The sequence below is a fragment of the Hyaena hyaena genome, unplaced genomic scaffold, assembly GCF_003009895.1.
Source record: "Hyaena hyaena isolate Hyena2069 unplaced genomic scaffold, ASM300989v1 scaffold_1887, whole genome shotgun sequence".
NCBI lineage: Eukaryota > Metazoa > Chordata > Mammalia > Carnivora > Hyaenidae > Hyaena > Hyaena hyaena.
Window position 1 is genome coordinate 109,020 of NW_024082522.1, and position 21,155 is coordinate 130,174.

At 38.2% G+C, this 21,155-nt stretch overlaps 1 protein-coding gene across 1 annotated transcript in view; it reads left to right on the top strand.

Moving 5' to 3' along the window:
* LOC120226887 (F-BAR and double SH3 domains protein 2-like) overlaps positions 1–21,155 on the top strand; it is a gene marked incomplete at both ends in the record, with an annotated part of 82,561 nt that overhangs the window by 29,946 nt on the left and 31,460 nt on the right. The window contains 2 exons of the mRNA XM_039225058.1: positions 305–359; positions 1,339–1,467. Coding sequence (XP_039080989.1) covers positions 305–359; positions 1,339–1,467 — 184 coding nt within the window. The remainder of the gene's footprint in view (positions 1–304; positions 360–1,338; positions 1,468–21,155) is intronic.

The window sequence follows — 21,155 nt, forward strand, 5'->3', positions numbered from 1 at the left end:
AACCTGTAGTTTCATGACTCTTGTTTATTAAGAGACACCAGTATACTGGATTTGTCAAATTGTATATTTGTCATTCAGGATATTTTTATTAAATATCCCAATATTTTTTGTTGCACTACAATATTCTTCCTGTAGTAAAATAAAGGAAAATAGTCATTGCTCTTGGTTTTCCATTCGTTAGTTCTCTTTTGGAATAGTGTTGTGGAAAAGTGTCATTTTTAAAAAGTTTGGAATTATAATAATAAGTTTAATATGATAGAATTTTATAATTTTATTAAACATACTATTTCCTGTTTTATTATAGATCTAAACTTAGTCTTTTTCAATCAAGAATCAGTTTACAGAAGGCAAGTGTAAAGGTAAGTTTTTGAAAACTTTATTTCACAATTGAGAAACCTTAGGTTATTTTAAAAAATTGGTTTATTTGAGGGTTGAAGTCAGTTATTTCCACCAAACTTAGAGAAGCTATTAAAGTCTTTAACTTAGGGAAGAAGTTTCTTCCCAGTTCATGGAAGTTTTTCACCCCATGAACCAAAGTCAGTAGTTTGGACACCATTTGCTTGTCAAGATTGGTTCAGGGATAGGAGTTTCTATGCCTTACCTGCTTAGGTAGCCTATTTTCTATAACTCTTAGTCCACGGGCTCTAGAAAATCTCTACAAAATCTATTTCATTCGTATTTACATCCTTGAGCAAATACTCTGGGCCAGTGCAAGTGAGACTTTTCTGTGGGACACTCAAGCTGTGGATACATGATAAGTAAAGTATAGTAACCCGCCTTGGCTTTCAGGATCCCAACTAGCACACAGTTCTTTTGGCACATGACAAGTGTTGATTTTTTTAAAAACTTTTCTAACTCTTACAGATTTACCCATGTCTTTGAAGATAAGGTACTTACTTAGTTTGGGAACCTTTCTTTTCCCATCTGAATAAAATGAGCAAAATATATTGAAGTTTCCTGAAAAGCCTTGGAAGTATGTTAAATGGAAATAATAAATATGTAAAAACACTCTTACCATGTATAATAGTGCTAATCACCATTTATTTAATTTCTTAATAGCGTTGAATTTTTTTAAAAAATTTTTATTTAAGTAAATTGTGTGCCACATGTAGAGCTCGAACTCACAACCCTGTGATCAAGAGTCACCTGCTCCACTGATTGAGCCAGCCAGGTGCACCTAGTGTTGGGTATTTTTTATGTGTATGAATATTTCTCCACGTGGTTACCTTTACTCTTTTTGGGGAGTCATTAATTGCCAGCTAAGAATGGTATCCTCCTATATTTTACAGTTCAGTGTCATTTTGCATTGATTTTTTTTTTTCTTTTACTATGTTTTAGTTAAAAGCCCGGCGATCTGAATGTAATTCCAAAGCTACCCACGCAAGAAATGATTATCTTCTTACATTAGCAGCAGCAAATGCACACCAGGATCGCTACTATCAAACAGATTTAGTTAACATTATGAAGGTAATACAGCCTTAATATTTTGGTAATTTTGTTTCGTTGAAGACAAAACACTCATGAGTTGAATTAGGTAGATAGGATTGAGTTGAAGTACAGTCACAGCCAGGCTTCTTTGCAATTTGTTGAAGTATTCTTGATACTGTTTGGGTAGCCTCTCTTTCAGGTAGTTCTGAATTAATTTTTAATATAAGAAATCATTCAAAACCAAATCACAGTAAAAGACTGTATTATGTATTAGTCTCTAGCAATGGCAGATATTTACTATATAACAGCTATTAATATATAAGATACAAAATAAGATTATTGTTTTAAATCTTAAATTTTAAAATTTCATAATTTTATCCTTAATTGATATGGAAACTCCTACATTAATGTTTTATGATTTTAAGTGCCCATGAGAAGACAAGAAAATGTCTAGTAGTTCTATGAAAATGTCTCTATGCTAGGTATCACTCTAAAATGTAGATCGATTGTATTATGTTTCTTATCTACTCAGCTCTGTCTTGGTCTCTCTGATTATACATCTGTGTATGTCTTTAACTTTCACTGAAGTAAAGGAAAAGGGGTGGGAGAAGAAAACCTTTTTAACTTACTGCCAGGTCCCCACTTGTTGCTGGTATATAATTTCTACATAGAGTGTATCTCATTTTCTCCTCTCTTCTCAAGGACCCAAACATTTAATTTTTCTGTCTCTCTTCCTCTTATATTTTCAACCCATCCTTTTCAAATGTGTTGTTCTTTTTTTAATGTTTTTTTAAAATTTTTTTATTTTAGAGAGAGAATGGGGGAAGGGCAGAGGGAGACAGAGAGAGAGAGGGAATCCTAAGCAGGCTCCTTGCTCAGTGTGGAGCCCAACACGGGGCTCGATCCCACAACCCTTCGTTCATGACCTGAGTCGAAATCAAGAGCCAGACACTCAACTGACTGAGCCGCCCAGGTGCCCCTCAAATGTCTTGTTCTTGTTGACTCTCAAAACACACTACTCTTATTTAATTGCTTGCTTTACAAATCATAAGTGTTGAGAATGGGGATTCAGTAGGAGTGAGTGCTCTTTTTTCTGCAGTGGCTCTGGGAAGGAGATAAACTCTGTCTAGGAACTATAAGTTCTTTCCTTGAAAGCAGAGACAGGACATTTCCTGATTCCTTCAGGAAAAAATAGGAATTATGGAGATAGTCAAACCGGGCTGAGAAGTATCCAGTTGCAGAATTTTTTCTTTCGTTTTTGTTCACTGCCTGAAATCTCTTTTTCCTAGCCAGTTCTGATTTCTACTGGTTAGAATACAGGTGGTAAGAGAGACAAGGGGTTGTTTTGACATCTCAGATGAAAACTCTGCATGTGTTTTCCCATAAAATGTTGGACCTAGAGGCTTAGGCATTTTTAGGTGTCACACAGTGCTTCAGACTTACAAGAATCAGCAAGAGACTTGACCTCCCATTATAACACTGTTTCTCTGGGGGGCAGGGAGGAAGGGAATACTCACTCACTCACTCACTCACTCACTCACTCACTCAGTATCAATCTGTTTATTAAAGAAGATACTTAATACAGCTTGCACTTTAAAGTTGCAATTCCCTATATACAGTCTACTGTTAAGTCAAAGCTGTTAACTATGTATTTTCCCTTTGAATACTTTAAAATGAATATATTAGTTTAAGTAACAGCAAAAATAAAATCTTTATGTTTTTTAAATTGAATCTACAGCCAAAAAAGTTCTCTTTCTTAAAACCCTATGGCCTATGATAAACCGGGAAAAGTACAGTATTATTTCGGGGGTTTGCCCTTTGCCCAAAGCAAAGATTAAGTTAATGGGACTAGCTAGCTCTCAGACTGTATGTCTTTGGACTTACTTTGAAGTTCTAATGCAGATATTTGTTCCACATTGGGTAGGTTATGCTTCAGATTACTCATTTCATGACACTTTGTAAGTTATTGAAATGATAAAAATAGAGGCAGGAATCCCCTTTTTTCCATTAAAATAGAAAAATACATTCTCGGTTTTCATGTTGTATCTGTATTAATTCATTTTCTTCCTCATGTTAATTTTATACTCTGCAATATTGGAAAACTCTTACCCATTATATTGTAGCTAAGTAAGTTTCTATGATTGAATTGACAGTGACCCTTTCTTAGAAATGTCTTATTTTCTGAATTGTTGTTAAGGTTTTAATGCTCTAGTTAGAATCTTAAAAACAAACAAAACAAACAAACCCATATTAATAACTTAGAAGCAGGATATTTGATTCATTTATTTCATTATATGCATTTAGTAGTCACAGTGTGGTAGCTACTGGACTATACTCTGGGAAGAATCAAAGATGAGTAATATACTCATTTTATCCTCACAGAACTCAGTCTGGTGAAAGACAGAGAGATACATAGAAATGATTATAAGGTAGAGGGGCACCAGATGGCTCAGTCAGTTAAGTGTCTGACATCGGCTTAGGTCATGATCTCACAGCATGAGTTCGAGCCCTGCGTCAGACTCTTGTGTTGACAGCTCAGAGCCTTGGAGCCTGCTTCAGATCCTGTGCCTCCCTCTCTCTCTCTGCCACTCCCTAGCCTGTACTCTGTCACTCTCTCAAAAATAAATAAACATTAAAAAAAATTTTAAGAAATTATTACAAATTAGAATAATGAAATTATTGCTAGAGGATCATAGTTAATAACAGCTACCTTTTTTTTTTTTTTGGTTGCTCGAGATTCTGGCATTATCCTAATCCCTTTAGCATATTATCCTTTCTCATTTTTGTCTTTATCCTGGTTAGTGTTCATAGTTCATTATTTAAATAACACTCTAGACTAGAAATGAAATGAAATTCCAACTCCAGATGAATGCAGATAACCTTTCTTTGTACCTGCATCTAAGTAGCCAAGTACTGCTGAAGAAAATCTTTCTACAGAACAGAACACATTCATGTTCATAAATTAATGTGGAACCACTCTCAAATATTTGGACCCTCAACACTGCTCAGATATCTTACTGTATTTCCCTGGTTAACTTTCCCTACTATCTTTAACACTTTTTTCAACTTTCTTCCATCTCAAACCTCAAACTTCCCTCTTCTGTTTACACTTAACAAGTGGTTTTTCTTCCTAATTTACAGAGAAAATACAAACCATTCAAAGGGAACTCCGTTTTTTCTGCCTTCATGGCATATTCAAGACTGCCAAGCGACCTCAACCTTTGAGTTGTTTATCCTGTCTAAAGATGATCTTTTCACCTTAGCTTTGACTATCTCATTCCCTCTGCCTTCTCAGGATCAAAACAACTGATTATTCTATTTTCTTTTTACATTTCTTGGACATTATATTCTTAGGTTAAACATGTAGAAGAAGGGGGAAGAAATGCAGGAAAGACCTTAAATGCCTGGGAGTGAGAGTGAAGCAGCTGTATGGAAGTCTAGCATGGCCAGGCTCTCTGTCTAGGTACCTGTAAATATGTGATTTCATTTCGTTTTCATGACATCTTTCAAGCCAAATATCATTATCCCTGTTTTAAAATCAGATAGCAGAGGCTCAGTGAGGTTCATTGGGTATGTATATAATAGCCAGGACTTAATTCAGAGTCTCTATGACTTCAGAGGCTGTGTTCTTTACTACATATCACACTGTGTTATTTTCTACATACCATTCCAATCTTCTTGATAGTAAAGAGGCATGTAATTAGTAGTAGCCTACTGTGAATATCATAAAGTCTGAGAGAACTGTAAAATAAAATTAATAATTGAAAATTGCAAATTGTCCCATTATAATAAGATCATGTAAGTATCTAAATACAAGTATTTAGACAGGTTCCCCAAGGAATATTTTATATTCCTTACACCAATGCTGATTAAAACAGATACTAAATATACTACTTTGTGTCTGTATATGATCAGGCAGGTATTTTTGAACTCCACACTAAAACAAAACAAAAAAAAAAGCTATTGCTAGGACATGGAAACCAGACAACCGATTTTATCCCATCTGTAGATAGCAGCTCTGTGGCTGCTGGAAAGTAAGTTTGTTTCTCAAACTTGAATTCCTTTTTTTGGTAGCATATTCTCATACAGTACATAAACTGATACTTTCATTAGCTTATGGAATATTTTCTTAGTGGTTTGGATAAAGAAGGATGAAGCACAGTGTATCATAGTAGAAAAGAGAAGAAATGTCAAACTAATGAAGAATTTGAAATGTAGACCTTATTTCTACACAAATGTTTATTGTCTTCAGTGGAAGCTAAATATACCTGGATGATCTATTTATTATATATAACTGAACAAAGTAATAAAAGTTAAACATCTTTCTATGTGACAGAAATCTAGAAAATATGATAACATGGCATGTCTTCTGCAGATGTTTGTTTTGATTAAATGAAGAGAAAGTCATTTTTGGTATCCAGATCCTTTATTTTTATGGCTTTTCTAGGTAATTATTAATTATTTCAAAAGCCTTCCTGATTCACATGTGAGATTGTGGAGCTCATTTTTAAAAATTTTAAATCATAGCTCTTCTGGTTTCCCTGCTAACTAACTCTCTAGCCGTTGTACTTCTCATTCAACTAACAGTGTTTGTTCACTTAACAAATTAGCATGGAAATCCCCAAATCTCAAGCTTGGCTCTCTGCTTCTGTTACTTTGCATCTTCTTTCTTTATGCCCTCTTTCTTAGAGAAGATGTGGTTTATCTATACCATGGAATACTACATGGCAATGAGAAAGAATGAAATCTGGCCATGTGTAGCAACATGGATGGAACTAGAGGGTGTTATACTGAGAGAAATAAGTCAGGCAGAGAAGGACAAATATCATATGTTTGCACGTATAGGAGGATTAGGAGGAACTTAACGGAGGAACAAGGGGGAGAAGAAGGGAGGAAATGGTGGGGGAAAGGGAGAGAGGCAAACCATGAGAGACTCTTGAATGCTGACAAAAACTGAGGACTGATGGATGTGGGGGGGAGGGGGAGATGGGCATGAAGGAGGGCACTTTGGGGATGAGCACTGAGTGTTATGTGGAAACTAATTTGACAATAAACTATTTGTAAAAAAAAAAAAAAATTAAAAAAAAAGGAAAAAAAAAGAAAAGAGTAATCATTTAGTCCAATTTTTATTAATATTTTTTGGAGAATTTATATTTAAAATTTTTTATGTTTATTTATTTTTGAGACAGAGAGAAACAGAGCGTCAGTGGGGGAGGGGCAGAGAAAGAGAGGGAGATACAGAATGTGAAGCAGGCTCCAGGCTCTGAGCTGTCAGCACCGAGCCCGACGCGGGGCTCAAACCCACAAACTGTGAGATCATGACCTGAGCCGAAGTCTAATGCTCAGTTGGTTAACTGAGCCATCCAGGCGCCCCTAATTTTTATTAATATTGTATGAATCCCGAATCTATATGTTAACCATTCATTTATGATTATCCATGGTTTGCCTTTCCATCTGTGGCTGGAATTTTCTAAATTGGGGGCAATTCTTTGTCCTCCATCACTCCTTTGAATAAACACCCCATCTTAGGTTTCAGCTGACAACTGCTGTCAATCTATTCTCCAGAGCTCTGAAGGTGCACTGTACAGTATGGTACACATGGCTATTTAAAACAATTAAAAATAAATAAAATTTCAAGTTTTGTTCCTCGGTCATGATAGCCACATTTCAGGTGCTCCAAAGTCTTATGTGGCTAGTGGCTACCATATTGAACAGTGCAGATAAGAATATTTCCATCATCTCAGAAAGTTCTGTTGGACAGCACTGCTCTAAAGCTTATTTAATTTTTACTTGTTTTCCTCTTATTCCTTTTTAAAAAAAAAATAACCCGGCTATCATCACACCTGCTGATCATTTTCCCCAGTAACCATCACCATGATTTTATTTGTGTTGTTTCAGAATTAAATGCTCCTTAATTGTACTCTATACCTGGAAATAGAACAGGGGTTGGCAAGCATTTTCTATGAAGCACCTAGTAGTAAATACTTTAGACTTCTCTGTCACAACTACTCAACTCTGACATTGTAGTATAGTCAATGACACTACATAAACAAATGAATGGCTATGTTCCAGTAAAACTTTACTTACAAAAATAGGTTTTGAAATGGATTTGGCCCATAGGCCTTAGTTGTCTGTCCTTCGTATAGAACTTTAAACTGAATATGAAACTTTCCAAATAAATATAAATACATTCAAAGCATAATAGATGAATACCCATTTACTCACCACTGAGCTTCAGAAATGAAACACCACTAGTAAAATGGAAGGATCCTATGGGACTCGTCCTAAAATACACTTCTCTCATCCACACCACGTTGTAACCACCATTCTGACAGTAGATTGTGTTGTCTTAGACGTATCATACCCTGTAATATTTTGCACCTTGCTTTTTCCCCCACTGCATATTGTATTTGTGGATTAATATGGATTTTTAACTTTAGTTTACTCATTATCATTTTGCTACATTGTATTTCATTGTGTGTATGTCATAAATTATTGATGTTCTTAACTGAAATGTTTGGTGTTTTTGTTTTACTCATAGTGCTGCTATCAGACCCTCTTGTACATGTCTTCTAGTGTACTTGTGCAAGAAGTTCTTAAGGGAATATATCTAGGAGTGATACGTTTTAGTAACTTTACCGAAGAGTGTTAGATTTTAAGGTGTTACAGCAGTTTTTATTATACCTTTTAACATTGTTTGTATATTACGTTAAACTCAGGTATTTCAGTGTGTACTAGGTGATAGGCATTTGGGATACAGAGGTGAATTAGACATGATTCATACTATCAGTGAGCCAGAATAAGAAGATTATAATTCTCTGGAGCAGCCCCTAAAGGGCTTAAGGAATATGAAGTAGTAGATCCTTTCCCTTGCTATATTGGTTATGTTATGGTGGGTTCCCTGTGACACAAAAGCAGAAAATAAGAATGATTCTTGCCCATTTTTACCAAATTTATAAAGCAGTAGTTTAATGTTTTTTAATTTTTTTTTTTTTTTTTTTTTTACTTTTGAAAGACCAGAGACACAGAGCGTGAGCAAGGGAAGGGCAGAGAGAGAGGGAGATGAATCTGAAGCAGGCTCCAGGCTCTGAGCTGTCTGCACAGAGCCCAAAATGGGGCTCGAACTCATAAACTGTAAGATCATGACCTGAGCCAAAGTTGGCTGCTTAACCAACTGAGCCACTCGGGCACCCCTAAAGCAGTAGTTTAAAAAATATTTAACGTTTGAACAACTGCTACTAACTCATGCATGGAATCTTTAAATATAAAGCAGATGAAAGGAAGCTATTGGGTTAAAACTTGTGAGGCTATTTCCTCTTTGTGTGTTTTCCCCATTCCCCATACCTGCATATGTCATCTTCTACTTCTTTCCTTTTGTCCTGAGATATTATACTGGATACTAGGGCTCCTGGAAATACAATTTGGAAGCAACTATTGTAAGATACGATTTTCCAGCTAGCAAATTTCTTATAGAATTCTAAGATTTACCTGGATGATCTCCATGCTAGACTTTTTTCGAAGTAATCTTTTAAAAATGTAAATCAGATCATGATAATCTATTGTTCATGCCCTCCAGTGACAATTGAATATTCTGGCTTGAGGGCTTACTTGGATGTCTTGGGCTAGAGAATCAATAAATGAGGGGTACTCCCAGTGTTCATAGCAGCACTCTCAACAATAGCCAAAACATGGAAAGAGCCTATGTGTCCATCAACGGACAAATGGATCAAGAAGATGTGGTTTATCTATACGATGGAATACTCCATGGCAATGAGAAAGAATGAAATCTGGCCGGGGCGCCTGGGTGGCTTAGTTGGTTAAGCGTCCGACTTTCGCTTAGGTCATGATCTTGCAGTTCATGGGTTCAAGCCCTGCGTTGGGCTCTGTGCTGACTGCCAGCTCAGAGCCTGGAGCCTGTTTCAGTCTGTGACTCCCTCTCTCTCTGACCCTCCCCTGCTCACGTTGTCTCTCTCTCTCTCTGCTAGAAATAAATAAAACATTTAAAAAAAAAAAAAGAATGAAATCTGGCCATGTGTAGCAACATGGATGGACCTTGGGGGTGTTATGCTGAGCGAAATAAGTCAGGCAGAGAAGGACAAATACCATATGTTTGCACATATAGGAGGTTTGGGAGGAACTTAATGGAGAACCATGGGGGAGAAGAAGGGGGGAAATAGTGGGGGAGAAGAAGGGGGGAAATAGTGGGGGAGAGGGAGAGAGAGGCAAACCATGAGAGACTCTTGAATGCAGAGAACAAACTGAGGACTGATGGGTGTGGGGGGAGGGGGGAGATGGGCATGGAAGAGGGTACTTGTGGGGATGAGCACTGGGTGTTATATGGAAACCAACTTGACAATAAACTATTTGTAAAAAAATAAATAAATGAGGGGTACTGAAGCAGAGAACACATAAAACTATTTATGAGAGTAGGGTATAGGGTGACAAGAAGTATAAGAAGAAAACTAAACAGAAGCCAGCTCTTTTATTTTTTTTTAAGTTTATTTATTTTGAGAGAGAGAGAGAGCATAAGTGGGGAAGGACAGAGAGAGAGAATCCCAAGCAGGCTCTACACTGATAGCGCAAAGCCTGATGCAGGGCTTGAACTCCCAAACTGTGAGATCATGATCTGAGCTGAAGTCAGACGCTTAACCGACTAAGCCACCCAGGTGCCCCAGAAACTAGCTCTATTAAAATCAACTTTATTAAGGTATGATTAATATACACTAAAATGCATCTATTTTAATATACAGTTGAGTTTTGACAAATGTATACACCCATGTAATCGCTGTCATAGCCTATATGTAGAATATTTCCATCCCCCAGAATGTCTCTCTTGTTTCTTTGCAGTTACATTTAGTTTTTATCACTATGTAACAAATCAACACAAACTTAGATACTTTAAATATCTCCATGCACTGTTTTCACAGTTCTGTAGGTTCAAAGTCCAAGTGGGTTCAGCTGGGTCCTCTGCTTAGGCTCTCACAAGGGCAGAACCTTGATTTTGATTTTGCTTGGGCTGAGTTCTTATCTGGAGACTTGAGAGAATCTACTTCCAGGGTCATTTAGATTGCTGGTAGAATCCTGTTCCTTGTGGTTATAGGACATAAGTCCTTGTTTTGTTGCTGGCAGCAGACTGAAAAGTCATTCTCAGCTCCTAGAGGTTCCTCTCAGATCTATTCCACATGACTCCCTTTATCTTCAAACCAGCATGTACACTCCTTTTCATGTTTTCAATCTCTGACTTCCTCTTTTGCTGCTAACAAGAGAAAATTCTCTGCTTTTAAAAGGGCTTTTGTGATGAAGTTAGGCCTACCAGACAATTTCTCTCTTGCCATATTATAACACAACATAGTCACAGGAATAATATCATTTGTAAGTTCTCCCCACAGTCAGATTATATAAGGGCAAGGATTGTTGGGATCATCTTCTAATTCTGCCTCCCTCAGCAGTCCTAAATATATTTTGTTAAATTTATTCCTAAGTATGTCACTGTTACTGTAACCATTATTTTCATTTTATCTTTTAATTCTTTTTATTAATATATAGAAATAAAATTGATTTTCATATATTGACCAATAACAGTTACTGTGTTACTCTGCATAACAGATTACTGTAAAGCTTAGTGTCTTACAACAGCAAAAGCATTTACTTTTCTCTTGAATCTACACTTTGGATAGGACTCAGTGGAGACAACTTGTTTCTGTAGCCCTCCACCTCAGCTAGAGCAGCTCAAAGGCTAGCAGCTGAATTCTTTTGAGAGTGTACTTTCTCACATGATTTAGGAGTTGGTGCTCCCTATTGGCTGAGACTTTGCTGGAGCTACCAATTGGAGTTTCTACACTTGGCTTCTCTGTGTCACCTGGGCTTTTTCACAGTGTTGTGGTTGGGCCGAAGACAAATTTTCTGAGGAGGGCAGGGAGGCTGACCAGGCACAAGCAATATAGTCTCTTTTCTGCATTCCATTCATTGAAGCAGTTACCAGGATGTACCCAGGATCAAGATGGATTGATTGATGAGATAGATTCTGCTTCTTAGTGTGCTGTGGCAAAGTTATAGAAGAATATGTGGCACCAGAAATAGGGCTGTGGCTGTTTTTTTGAAAATGCAGTCTGCTACATGATCTTGTATCCTACAGTCTACCTAAATTCACTTACTGGTTCTAGTAGCTTTTTTTGTGGATTCCTTACAATTTTTTAAACTTTTAAAAAATACTTTATTGTCAAGTTGGTTTCCATATAACACCCAGTGCTCATCCCCACAAGTGCCTTCCTCCATGCCCATCACTCCCCTTCCCCTCCCCCCGCTCCATCAGTCCTCAGTTTGTTCTCAGCATTCAAGAATCTCTCATGGTTTGCCTCCCTCCCTCTTTATCTATATAATATAGAGATGGCAATGAGAAAGAATGAAATCTGGCCATGTATAGCAACATGGATGGAACTTGAGGGTGCTATGCTGAGCGAAATAAGTCAGGCAGAGAAGGATGGATTCCTTACAATTTTAAATGCTCATGATCATGTCAAACTGAATAAAGACACTTTATTTCTGTCATTCTAATCTATAAATATTTTTATTTCTTGCCTTACTCCATTGACTAGGATTCTTAGTACAATGGTAAATAGAAATACTAAGAGTGGGCATCTTTGCCTTGTTCTGAGATCTTTTGGAGAAAGCAAAAAACCAACTTCTTAAGAATTATTTTGTTGGGGCTCCTGGGTGGCTCAGTCAGTTAAGCGTCCGACTTCAGCTCAGGTCATGATCTCACTGCTCGTGGGTTCAAGCCCCGCTTCGGGCTCTGTGCTGACAGCCAGCTCAGAGCCTGGAGCCTGTTTCAGATTCTGTTTCTCCCTCTCTCTCTGACCCTGCCCTGTTCTCTCTCTCTCTCTCTCTCTCTCTCTCTCTCTCTCTCAGAAATAAATAAAAAACGTTAAAAAAAAAACTATTTTGTTAAATGGGGCACTTGGGTGGTTCAGTTTGGTTGGGTGTCTGGCTCTTGATTTTGGCTTAGATTGCAATTTCACAGTTCGTGGGATCAGGCTATCCACAGACAGGACAGATCCTGCTTAGCCTTTCCTCCTCTCTCTGTCCCTCCCCTGCTCATGCACACATGCATGCTCTCTCTCTCTCTTTCTCAAAAATAAATAAATAAGCATGAAAAAAATTTTAAAGCATTAGCTATAAAGAATCATTATTTTGTTAAAATACACATAACATAAAATTTACCATTTTAAGCATTTCCTTTCTTTTTATTTTTAATTCCAGTATTCTTTTTTTTTTTTTAATATTTTTATTTATTTCTAGGAGAGAGAGAGAGACAGTGTGAGCAGGGGAGGGTCAGAAAGAGAGGGAGTCACAGACTGAAACAGGCTCCAGGCTCCGAGCTGGCAGTCAGCACAGAGCCTGACGTGGGGCTCGAACCCACGAACCGCGAGATCATGACCTAAGCGAAAGTCGGACGCTTAACCGACTAAGCCACCCAGGCGCCCCTTAATTCCAGTATTCTTAACATACAATGTTATATTACTTTTAGGTGTATAATACAGTGATTCAACAGTTCTATAATTACTCAGCAGTCATCATGATAAGTGTACCCTTAATCCTCTTCACCTCCCCTCTGGTAACCATCAGTTTCTTCTCTATATTTAAGAGTGTATTTTTGTCTCTTTTTTCCTTTGTTCATTCATTTTGTTTCTTAAATTCCACATATGAGTGAAATCGTATGGTATTTGTCTTTCCATGACTTATTTCACTTCACATTATACTCTGGACCCATCCATGTTGTCCCATATGACAATGTTTCATTCTTTTTTATGGCTGAGTAATATTTTATTGTGTGTGTGTGTGTGTATATATATATATATATATATATACCATATTTATCAGGAGACACTGGGGTTTCTTCTGTAGTTAGCTTATTGTAAATAATGCTGCAAAAAAACATAAGGGTGCCTATATCTCTTTGAATTAGTGTTTTCACATTCTTTGGGTAAATACCCAGTAATGGAATTACTGGATCATTTGGGAATTCTATTTTTAATTGAGAAATCCCCATAGTGTTTTCCACAGAGGCTGCACTAGTTTGCATTCCCACCAGCAGTAAATGAGGGTTCCTTTTCCTCCACATCCTCACCAACACTTGTTGTTTCTTGTGTTTTTGATATTAGCCATTCTGACAGGTGCAAATGGTATCTCATTAATTTGTATTTTCCTGATGACTAGTGGTATTGAGCATCTTTTCATGTGTCTGTTTGCCATCAGTATGTCTTCTTTAGAGAAACATCTGTTCATGTCTTTGCCCATTTTTAAATTGAACTGTTTGGTTTTTTTTGTGTGCTGAATTGTCTAAGTTCTTTATATATTTTTATACTGACCCTTTATCAGATATGTCATTTGCAAATATCTTCTCCCATTCAGTAGATTCACTTTTAGTTTGTTGGTTGTTTCCTTTGCTGTAATTTTTATTTTGATGTACTCCCAATAGTTCATTTTTGCTTTTATTTCCTTTGCCTCAGGAAACTTATCTAGAAAAATGTTGCTACTGCTCCTGATGTCAGAGAAGTTACTGCCTGTGCTCCTTTAGGATTTTTATGGTTTCTGATTCTTAGGTTTTAATCCATTTTGAGTTTATTTCCATGTATGGTGTAAGAAAGTGATCCAGTTTCATTTTTATACATGTTGTTCAGTCAGAAAAAGACAAATACTATATAATTTCACTCATATGTGGAATTCTTTCATTTAGGACATATTCCTCCATCTCCTCTTTTTGTCTAACTCCCTGTATCTATTTCTATGTGTTATGAAAGTTACCTATGTCTCTTGCTCTTGAAAGTAGCCTTATGAAGAAAAGGTCCTGGTGTTCTCTGCAGTGTAATCCCCTGCTCATCAGCACCTGGTGTTTCATATGAGTGTTGCATGTACCCTACTCTGTGGCTGACTCACTTTTACCTTCAGTCTAGTCATCTGCAATGTATTTCTCTGCCTGTTATGGGCAGGGTTTAGTCCCTGTGCTGTTAGTGGACTAGTCTGAAGCCACCTTGGGCTTGAGTTGAGTCAGACTAGGCATTTTCCAGAGATGAAGTAGCATTGAAGTGCAGGGCACTTTCCCTGTATTGTCCCCCAGAAGCTTTTGTTGATGGATGGGGCCTGCAGTCAGACCACAGCTCTGCCCCAAGCCCACTGCTGGGGCCACAATCCAACTGGTATATGTGGTTATCTTCTACCCTCCCTGGGTAGAAGTCACTTTGGAGTGGTGCTGTCCCTTGTTGGTGCTGCTTGCACACCTATAGGCTTGTGATACCCCTTTGAAAGGGCTCTGGCCTAGGATATATTGGAAAGGAATAGAGCACAGGAACATATAGGGGTGAGGCATGAGGTATTAGCAAGGTTTGTGGAAGTCTGCTGTGGAAGAGAACCTATAGCTGCCCAAAACTCTTGCCAAGGCCAGCTGGTTTGAGGGGGTGGATCTGCAGAAGTAAGGGGTGGGCAGGGCATTCTGTTAGCAAGCTAAGTGGAGAGTCTTGGCACCAAAATGGTTCCGCAGGTGTCTGTGTATCTAGGCTGGGAGAGAGAACTGGCACCCACCAGTAGCCCTTTTGTTCTTGGAGAAATCTCCCAGTGACCTACCCCTCCAGCACACACTTTGAGATTAGTAAATAAATCTTCCCATAATACCCCAGGCATTTTTCAAACTGCTCCATCTATGCTGTATCTCAGGGCCATTGTGCTGTTTCTTAAAAGGTAGGGACTCAGTATTTTCTTTTTGTTGGTTTGTTGGTTGGTGGGGAGGGGGGTGGGGGGCTCAGTATTTTCTTGCCCCCAGGCTCTCCCAGAGCTGAGCCTACTGATTTTTAAAGTTCCAGGTGTTAATTTAAGCCTCATTGATTATAAAAACTCAGAAATTAGGCCCCCCTGGTTTTCAGAGCCAAATGTTATGGGGATTTGTCTTTCCCACTCGGGTTCCTGTGCCTGGGGTGCTTGGTGTAAGAGTCTGTTTCTCCCTGCTCTCCAGTCCCCAGCATCCCTCCCGTGGCCAGTTCCATGGGTCTGTTTAGCTCTCAACTGTGTCGCCACTCTTCCTACCGCCTTTGATGTAGCCTTTACATTTAGCTTTGGAGAGTCTCTTCTGCCAGTCTTTAGGTCCTTTTCTGAATTATTTATACTGATGTGGGTGTTAACTACTTGTATCTGTGAGACAAGGTGAGCTTAGGATCCTCCTACTCAGCCATCTTCCCCAGAAGTCTAATATGGATCTAACCATTTCTATATGTACAGTTTCATTAAATACTTGTGCAATATTGTGCAACCATCACCAATATCCATCCTCAGGACTTTTTTGTCTTCCCAAACTGAAGCTCTGTGTACACTAAACAATAACTCCCATTCCTTTCTCTTCCGGCCTCCTGAAAACCACTGTTCTATTTCTGTATGTGAATTTGGCTACTGTTAAGTACCTCGTATAAGTGGAATCATAGAGTATTTGTCCTTCTGTGTCTGCTTTATTTCACTTAGTGTAATGTCCTCAAGATTCGTCTGTGTTACAGCATGTGTCAAAATTCCATTCATTTTTAAAGCTGTTCTTTTATTATCTTTAGCTTGCATAGCAAATAATTTTAAGTGCCTTTTTACCAACAAAATGGGCTGAACACTTTGTGAATCCACTGTCAGGGATCTTAGAAATTAGAAGTGGAACTAAGACATCCAAAAAAGAACTACAATTTAAGACCAGTTAATAGTAATAGCCATTATTTATTTAGCTTTTATTCTATATAGGATTTACATTTGTATTACCTCATTTAATCCTTAAGGCAACCCTGTAGCTTCTAGTCATGTGTTTTTATGAATGTAAGCAGTACAGATAGCTATAGACCATCAAATCTCACTAGACTGTAAGATTCCTGACAGCAGATACTTTGTTTTCTCCTAGCATCCAAATGATGAGGGAGGCGTTGCAGTGGTCTTTCTCCATGGAGGACCTTTCTCCATGGAAGAATTAACATTTAAATAAGCCTTATATAGTTAAGTATTAGGATGTCAGTAGGCTCTGGTGGCCAAGAATGAGATTTCACAGGAATGGAGTTGTATGAGCACTTATGAAAGTGAGTTATATTGGAAACCATTGGTTCCATTGGTCCTGGAGAGAGGCATGAGAATATTTGCTAAGGGTACTAGCAGTAGAGTTTTTAGTGAAGTTTTTGATGTTGAAGAAAGAATTCTAAAATGCCATTAAAGTAGCCCTTTTTTTTTCTTTAAGTAGGTTAGATATTTGACTATGAGTTTGGTTTTTTTTTTAATGTTTATTTATTTCTGAGAGAGAGAGAGAGAGCGCATGAGCCGGGGAGGAGCAGAGAGAGAAAGAGACAGAATTCGAAACAGGTTCCAGGCTCTGTGCTCCCTGGAAGAAAGGAAGTGATATGTAAACTAACAGAATCTTCAACATTCTTAGCCATTTCTGGCTTTAGCAAGTTTTCTTTGTTTATAACTCACTTATCAAGACTTCTCCCTCTCTTTCTTCTTTTGAGACCATTTTGGAAAGGTAGATAGTATTCATCATGCTGGTAAATTTCAGTGGCTCTTGGTTATTATTCTTAGACTGATGTAATGATGTCACAAAATATAATAGAGATTATATTCTGTCACTGAGGTACTTTGTCATGACTTAAAATAGTCCCTAGCTATTGACAGGTGTTTTTCTGAATATAGTGCTCTATTCCTGTGATGAAGGTCAGGTCTCACTTGTGTGCATTTGGTGATGTATATCTGGTATGACCAATGTGTAGGTTTTAAATTTCATTCAGTAAAGCATTTAAACCTAAGAATTGTATTTCTCTTTTTTTTAATTTTTAATTTTTTTATTAAAAATTTTAACATTTATTTTTGAGAGAGACAGAGCATGAGTGGGGGAGAGGCAGAGAGAGAGGGAGACACAGAATCTGAAGCAGGCTCCAGGCTCTGAGTTGTAAGCATAGAGCCTTACATGGGGCTTGAACCCACAAACTATGAGATTATGACCTAAGCTAAAGTTGGACACTTAACTGACTGTGCCATCCAGACACCCCAAGAATTATATTTCTTTATCTAAATAACAAGCTATGTGGGCGCATGGTTGGCTCAGTTGATTAAGTGTCTGACTCTTGATTTTGACTCAGGTCATGATCTCATCTCAGTTCATGGTCTCACAGTTCACGGGATCAAGCCCCACATTGGGCTGCACCCTGATAGCACGGAGTCTGCTTGGGATTCTCTCCCTCTCTCTTTGTCCCTTCTCCATGTATGCTCTCTCCCTCTCTCTCTCTCTCAAAATAAAAATAAACTTTAAAAAAAAAACTGGGGTGCCTGGGTGTCTATATCAGTTAAGCATCTGACTCTTAATTTTGGTTCAGGTCATGATCTGACAACCCTAAGAACAAGCCCCGCATCACTCTTCACACTGGGTATGGAGCCTGCTTTAGAGTATCTTTCTCTCCTACTACCACTCATGCTCTCAGTCTCTCTCAGGAAAAAAAAATCTGTAGAAAAGGTAGTAATGTATATAAACCTGTATATGTACGTGTGTGTATAACAAAAACCATGTTTGTCATGTAAGATGAATCCTTGGATGAGGCCTTAATGTTATTACTCAACAAGTTTTAAAGGGAAGACTAGCTGGTCTTGGTTTTTATTTTGTTATGTTTATCAACTTGTGGCATATCTTTTAACATTACTATTATAAAATCATTAAGGCTGTATCTCTGAAGTGAAGATGATTTGTCAGAAGCATCCTGACTTCTATAAGCAGGCCTTATGCTCATGGAGTAGTTCATGGCCTTTAATGCAGCCAAGAAAAATAGCATGTTTATGAGGCTTTCTGAAATTCCATCTCAGCACTATCATTTTGGAATTAGAATACAATCTTATTTAGGAAATTAAGGTTTATAGTTAGAGGTAAAATATTATTTGGCCAGACAAGCTCCCATGTAGGACCCCCCTCTGAGATATATGTGCCATAGTTAGTCTCATCCTACTTGTAATGTGGGCCCTGGTTGATCCTCATGTATTATCTTTCTGTGATAGACACATCAAGACATAACTACAAGTGAGATGGCACATCTAACAGATGACTCTCTGGAAGGGAGTAACTGAATAAAAGCTTCAGGTTTGCCTAAAGATATTTTCTAGGAAGCAGAATTATAAATAATAGGTTTAAATCAGATGACAGAGAGATCTCTCACTATTACAGACTATTGAGTTTATATTCAGGAAGTCTTTTTATTTGTTCAAAAAGTAAGGTGGCTCAGTTGGTTAAGTGTCTGACTTTGGCTCAGGTCATGATCTCACAGTTCATGAGTTCAAGCTCTGAATCAGGCTCTGTGCTGACAGCTTAGAGCCTGGAACCTGCTTTGGATTCTGTCTCCCTCTCTGTCCACCCCGCCCCCACTTATGCTCTGTCTCTCTCTCTCTCAAAAATAAATATTTTTTTTACACATAGTTTATTGTCAAGTTGGTTTCCATTTAACACCCAGTGCTCATCCCCACAAGTGCCCCCCTCCAATACTGTCTCCCCCCCCCCACATCCATCAGTCCTCAGTTTGTTCTCAGCATTCAAGAGTCTCTCATGGTTTGCCTCTCTCCCTTTCCCCCACCATTTCCCCCCTTCTTCTCCCCCTTGTTCCTCCGTCAAGTTCCTCCTAATCCTCCTATACGTGCAAACATATGATATTTGTCCTTCTCTGCCTGACTTATTTCGCTCAGCATAACACCCTCAAGGTCCATCCATGTTGCTACACATGGCCAGATTTCATTGTTTCTCATTGCCATGTAGTATTCCATGGTATAGATAAACCACATCTTCTTGATCCATTCATCTGTTGATGGACACTTAGGCTCTTTCCATGTTTTAGCTATTGTGGAGAGTGCTGCTATGAACATTGGGGTACATGTGCTCCTATGCCTCAGCATTTCTGTATCCCTTGGGTAAATTCCTAGCAGTGCTATTGCTGGGTCATAGGGGAGTTCTATTGTTAGTTTCCTGAGGAACCTCCACACTGTTTTCCAGAGGGGCTGTACCAGTTTACATTCCCACCAACAGTGTAGGAGGGTGCCCGTTTCTCCACATCCTCGCCAGCATCTAGAGTTCTCTGATTTGCTCATTTTAGCCACTCTGACTGGCGTGAGGTGGTATCTCAGTGTGGTTTTGATTTGTATTTCCCTGATGAGGAGGGATGCTGAGCATCGTTTCATGTGTCTGTTGGCCATCTGGATGTCCTCTTTGGAGAAGTGTCTGTTCATATCTTCTGCCCATTTCATCACTGGATTGCTTGTTTTTCGGGTGTGGAGTTTGGTGAGTTCCTTATAAAATTTGGATATCAACCCTTTATCTGATATGTCATTAACAACTATCTTTCCCATTCCGATGGTTGCCTATTAGTTTTGTGGATTGTTTCTTTTACCGTGCAGAAGCTTTTGATCTTGATGAGGTCCCAATCGTTTATTTTTGCTCTTGATTCCCTTGCTTTTGAGGATGTGTCAAGTAAGAAGTTGCTGCGGTGGAGGTCAAGGAGGTTGTTTCCTACTTTCACCTCTAAGGTTTAGATGGTTTCCTGTCTCACGTTCAGGTCCTTTATCCATTTTGATTTATTTTTGTGTATGGTGTGAGAAATTGATCTAGTTTCTTTCTTTTTCATGTTGCTGTCATGTTCTCCCAACAACATCTGTTAAAGAGGCTGTCTCTTTTCCATTGGGTATTCTTTCCTGCTTTGTCAAAGATTAGTTGGCTGTATACCTTTGGGTCCAGGTCTGAGTTCTCAATTCTATTCCATTGGTCTGTGTGTCTATTTTTGTGCCAATACCATGCTGTCTTGATGATGACAGGTTTGTAGTTGAGGCTAAAGTCTGGGATGGTGATAGCTCCCGTGTTGGTTTTATTCTTCAATATTACTTTGGCTATTCGGGGTCTTTGTGGTTCCATGCAAATTTTAGGATAGTCTGTTCTAATTTTGAGAAGTATGTTGGTGTGATTTTAATTGGAATTGCATTGAATGTGTAGATTGCTTTGGGTAGTACTGACATTTTAACTATATTTATTTTTCCTGTCCATGAGCATGGGATGTTTTTCCATTTCTTTGTGTCTTCTTCAATTTCCTTCATAAGTTTTCTATAGTTTTCATCACACAGATCTCTTGTATCCTTGGCTAGGTTTATTCCTAGGTATTTTATGGTTTTTTGTGCAATTGTGAATGGGATCAGTTTCTTGATTTCTCTTTCTGTTGCTTCATTATTGGTGTATAAGAATGCAACTGATTTCTGTACATTGATTTTGTACCCTGCAACTTTGCTGAATTCTTGGATCAGTTCTAGTAGGCTCCTGGTGGAGTCTGTCGGGTTTTCTATGTAGAGTATCATGTCGTCTGCGAAAAGTGAAAGTTTGACGTCCTCTTTGCCAATTCTGATGCCTTTGATTTCCTTTTGTTGTCTGATGGCTGATGCTAGGACTTCCAGCACTGTGTTAAACAACAATGGTGAGAGTGGACATCCCTGCCATGTTCCTGATCTCAGGGGGAAAGCTCTCAGTTTTTCTTCATTGAGGATGATGTTAGCTGAAGGCTTCTCATAGATGGCTTTTATGATGTGTAAGTAAGTTCCTTCTATCCCGACTTCCTCTAGAGTCTTTATTAAGAAGGGATGCTGTATTTTGTCAAATGCTTTTTCTGCATCTATCGACAGGATCATATGGTTTTTATCTTTTCTTTTATTGA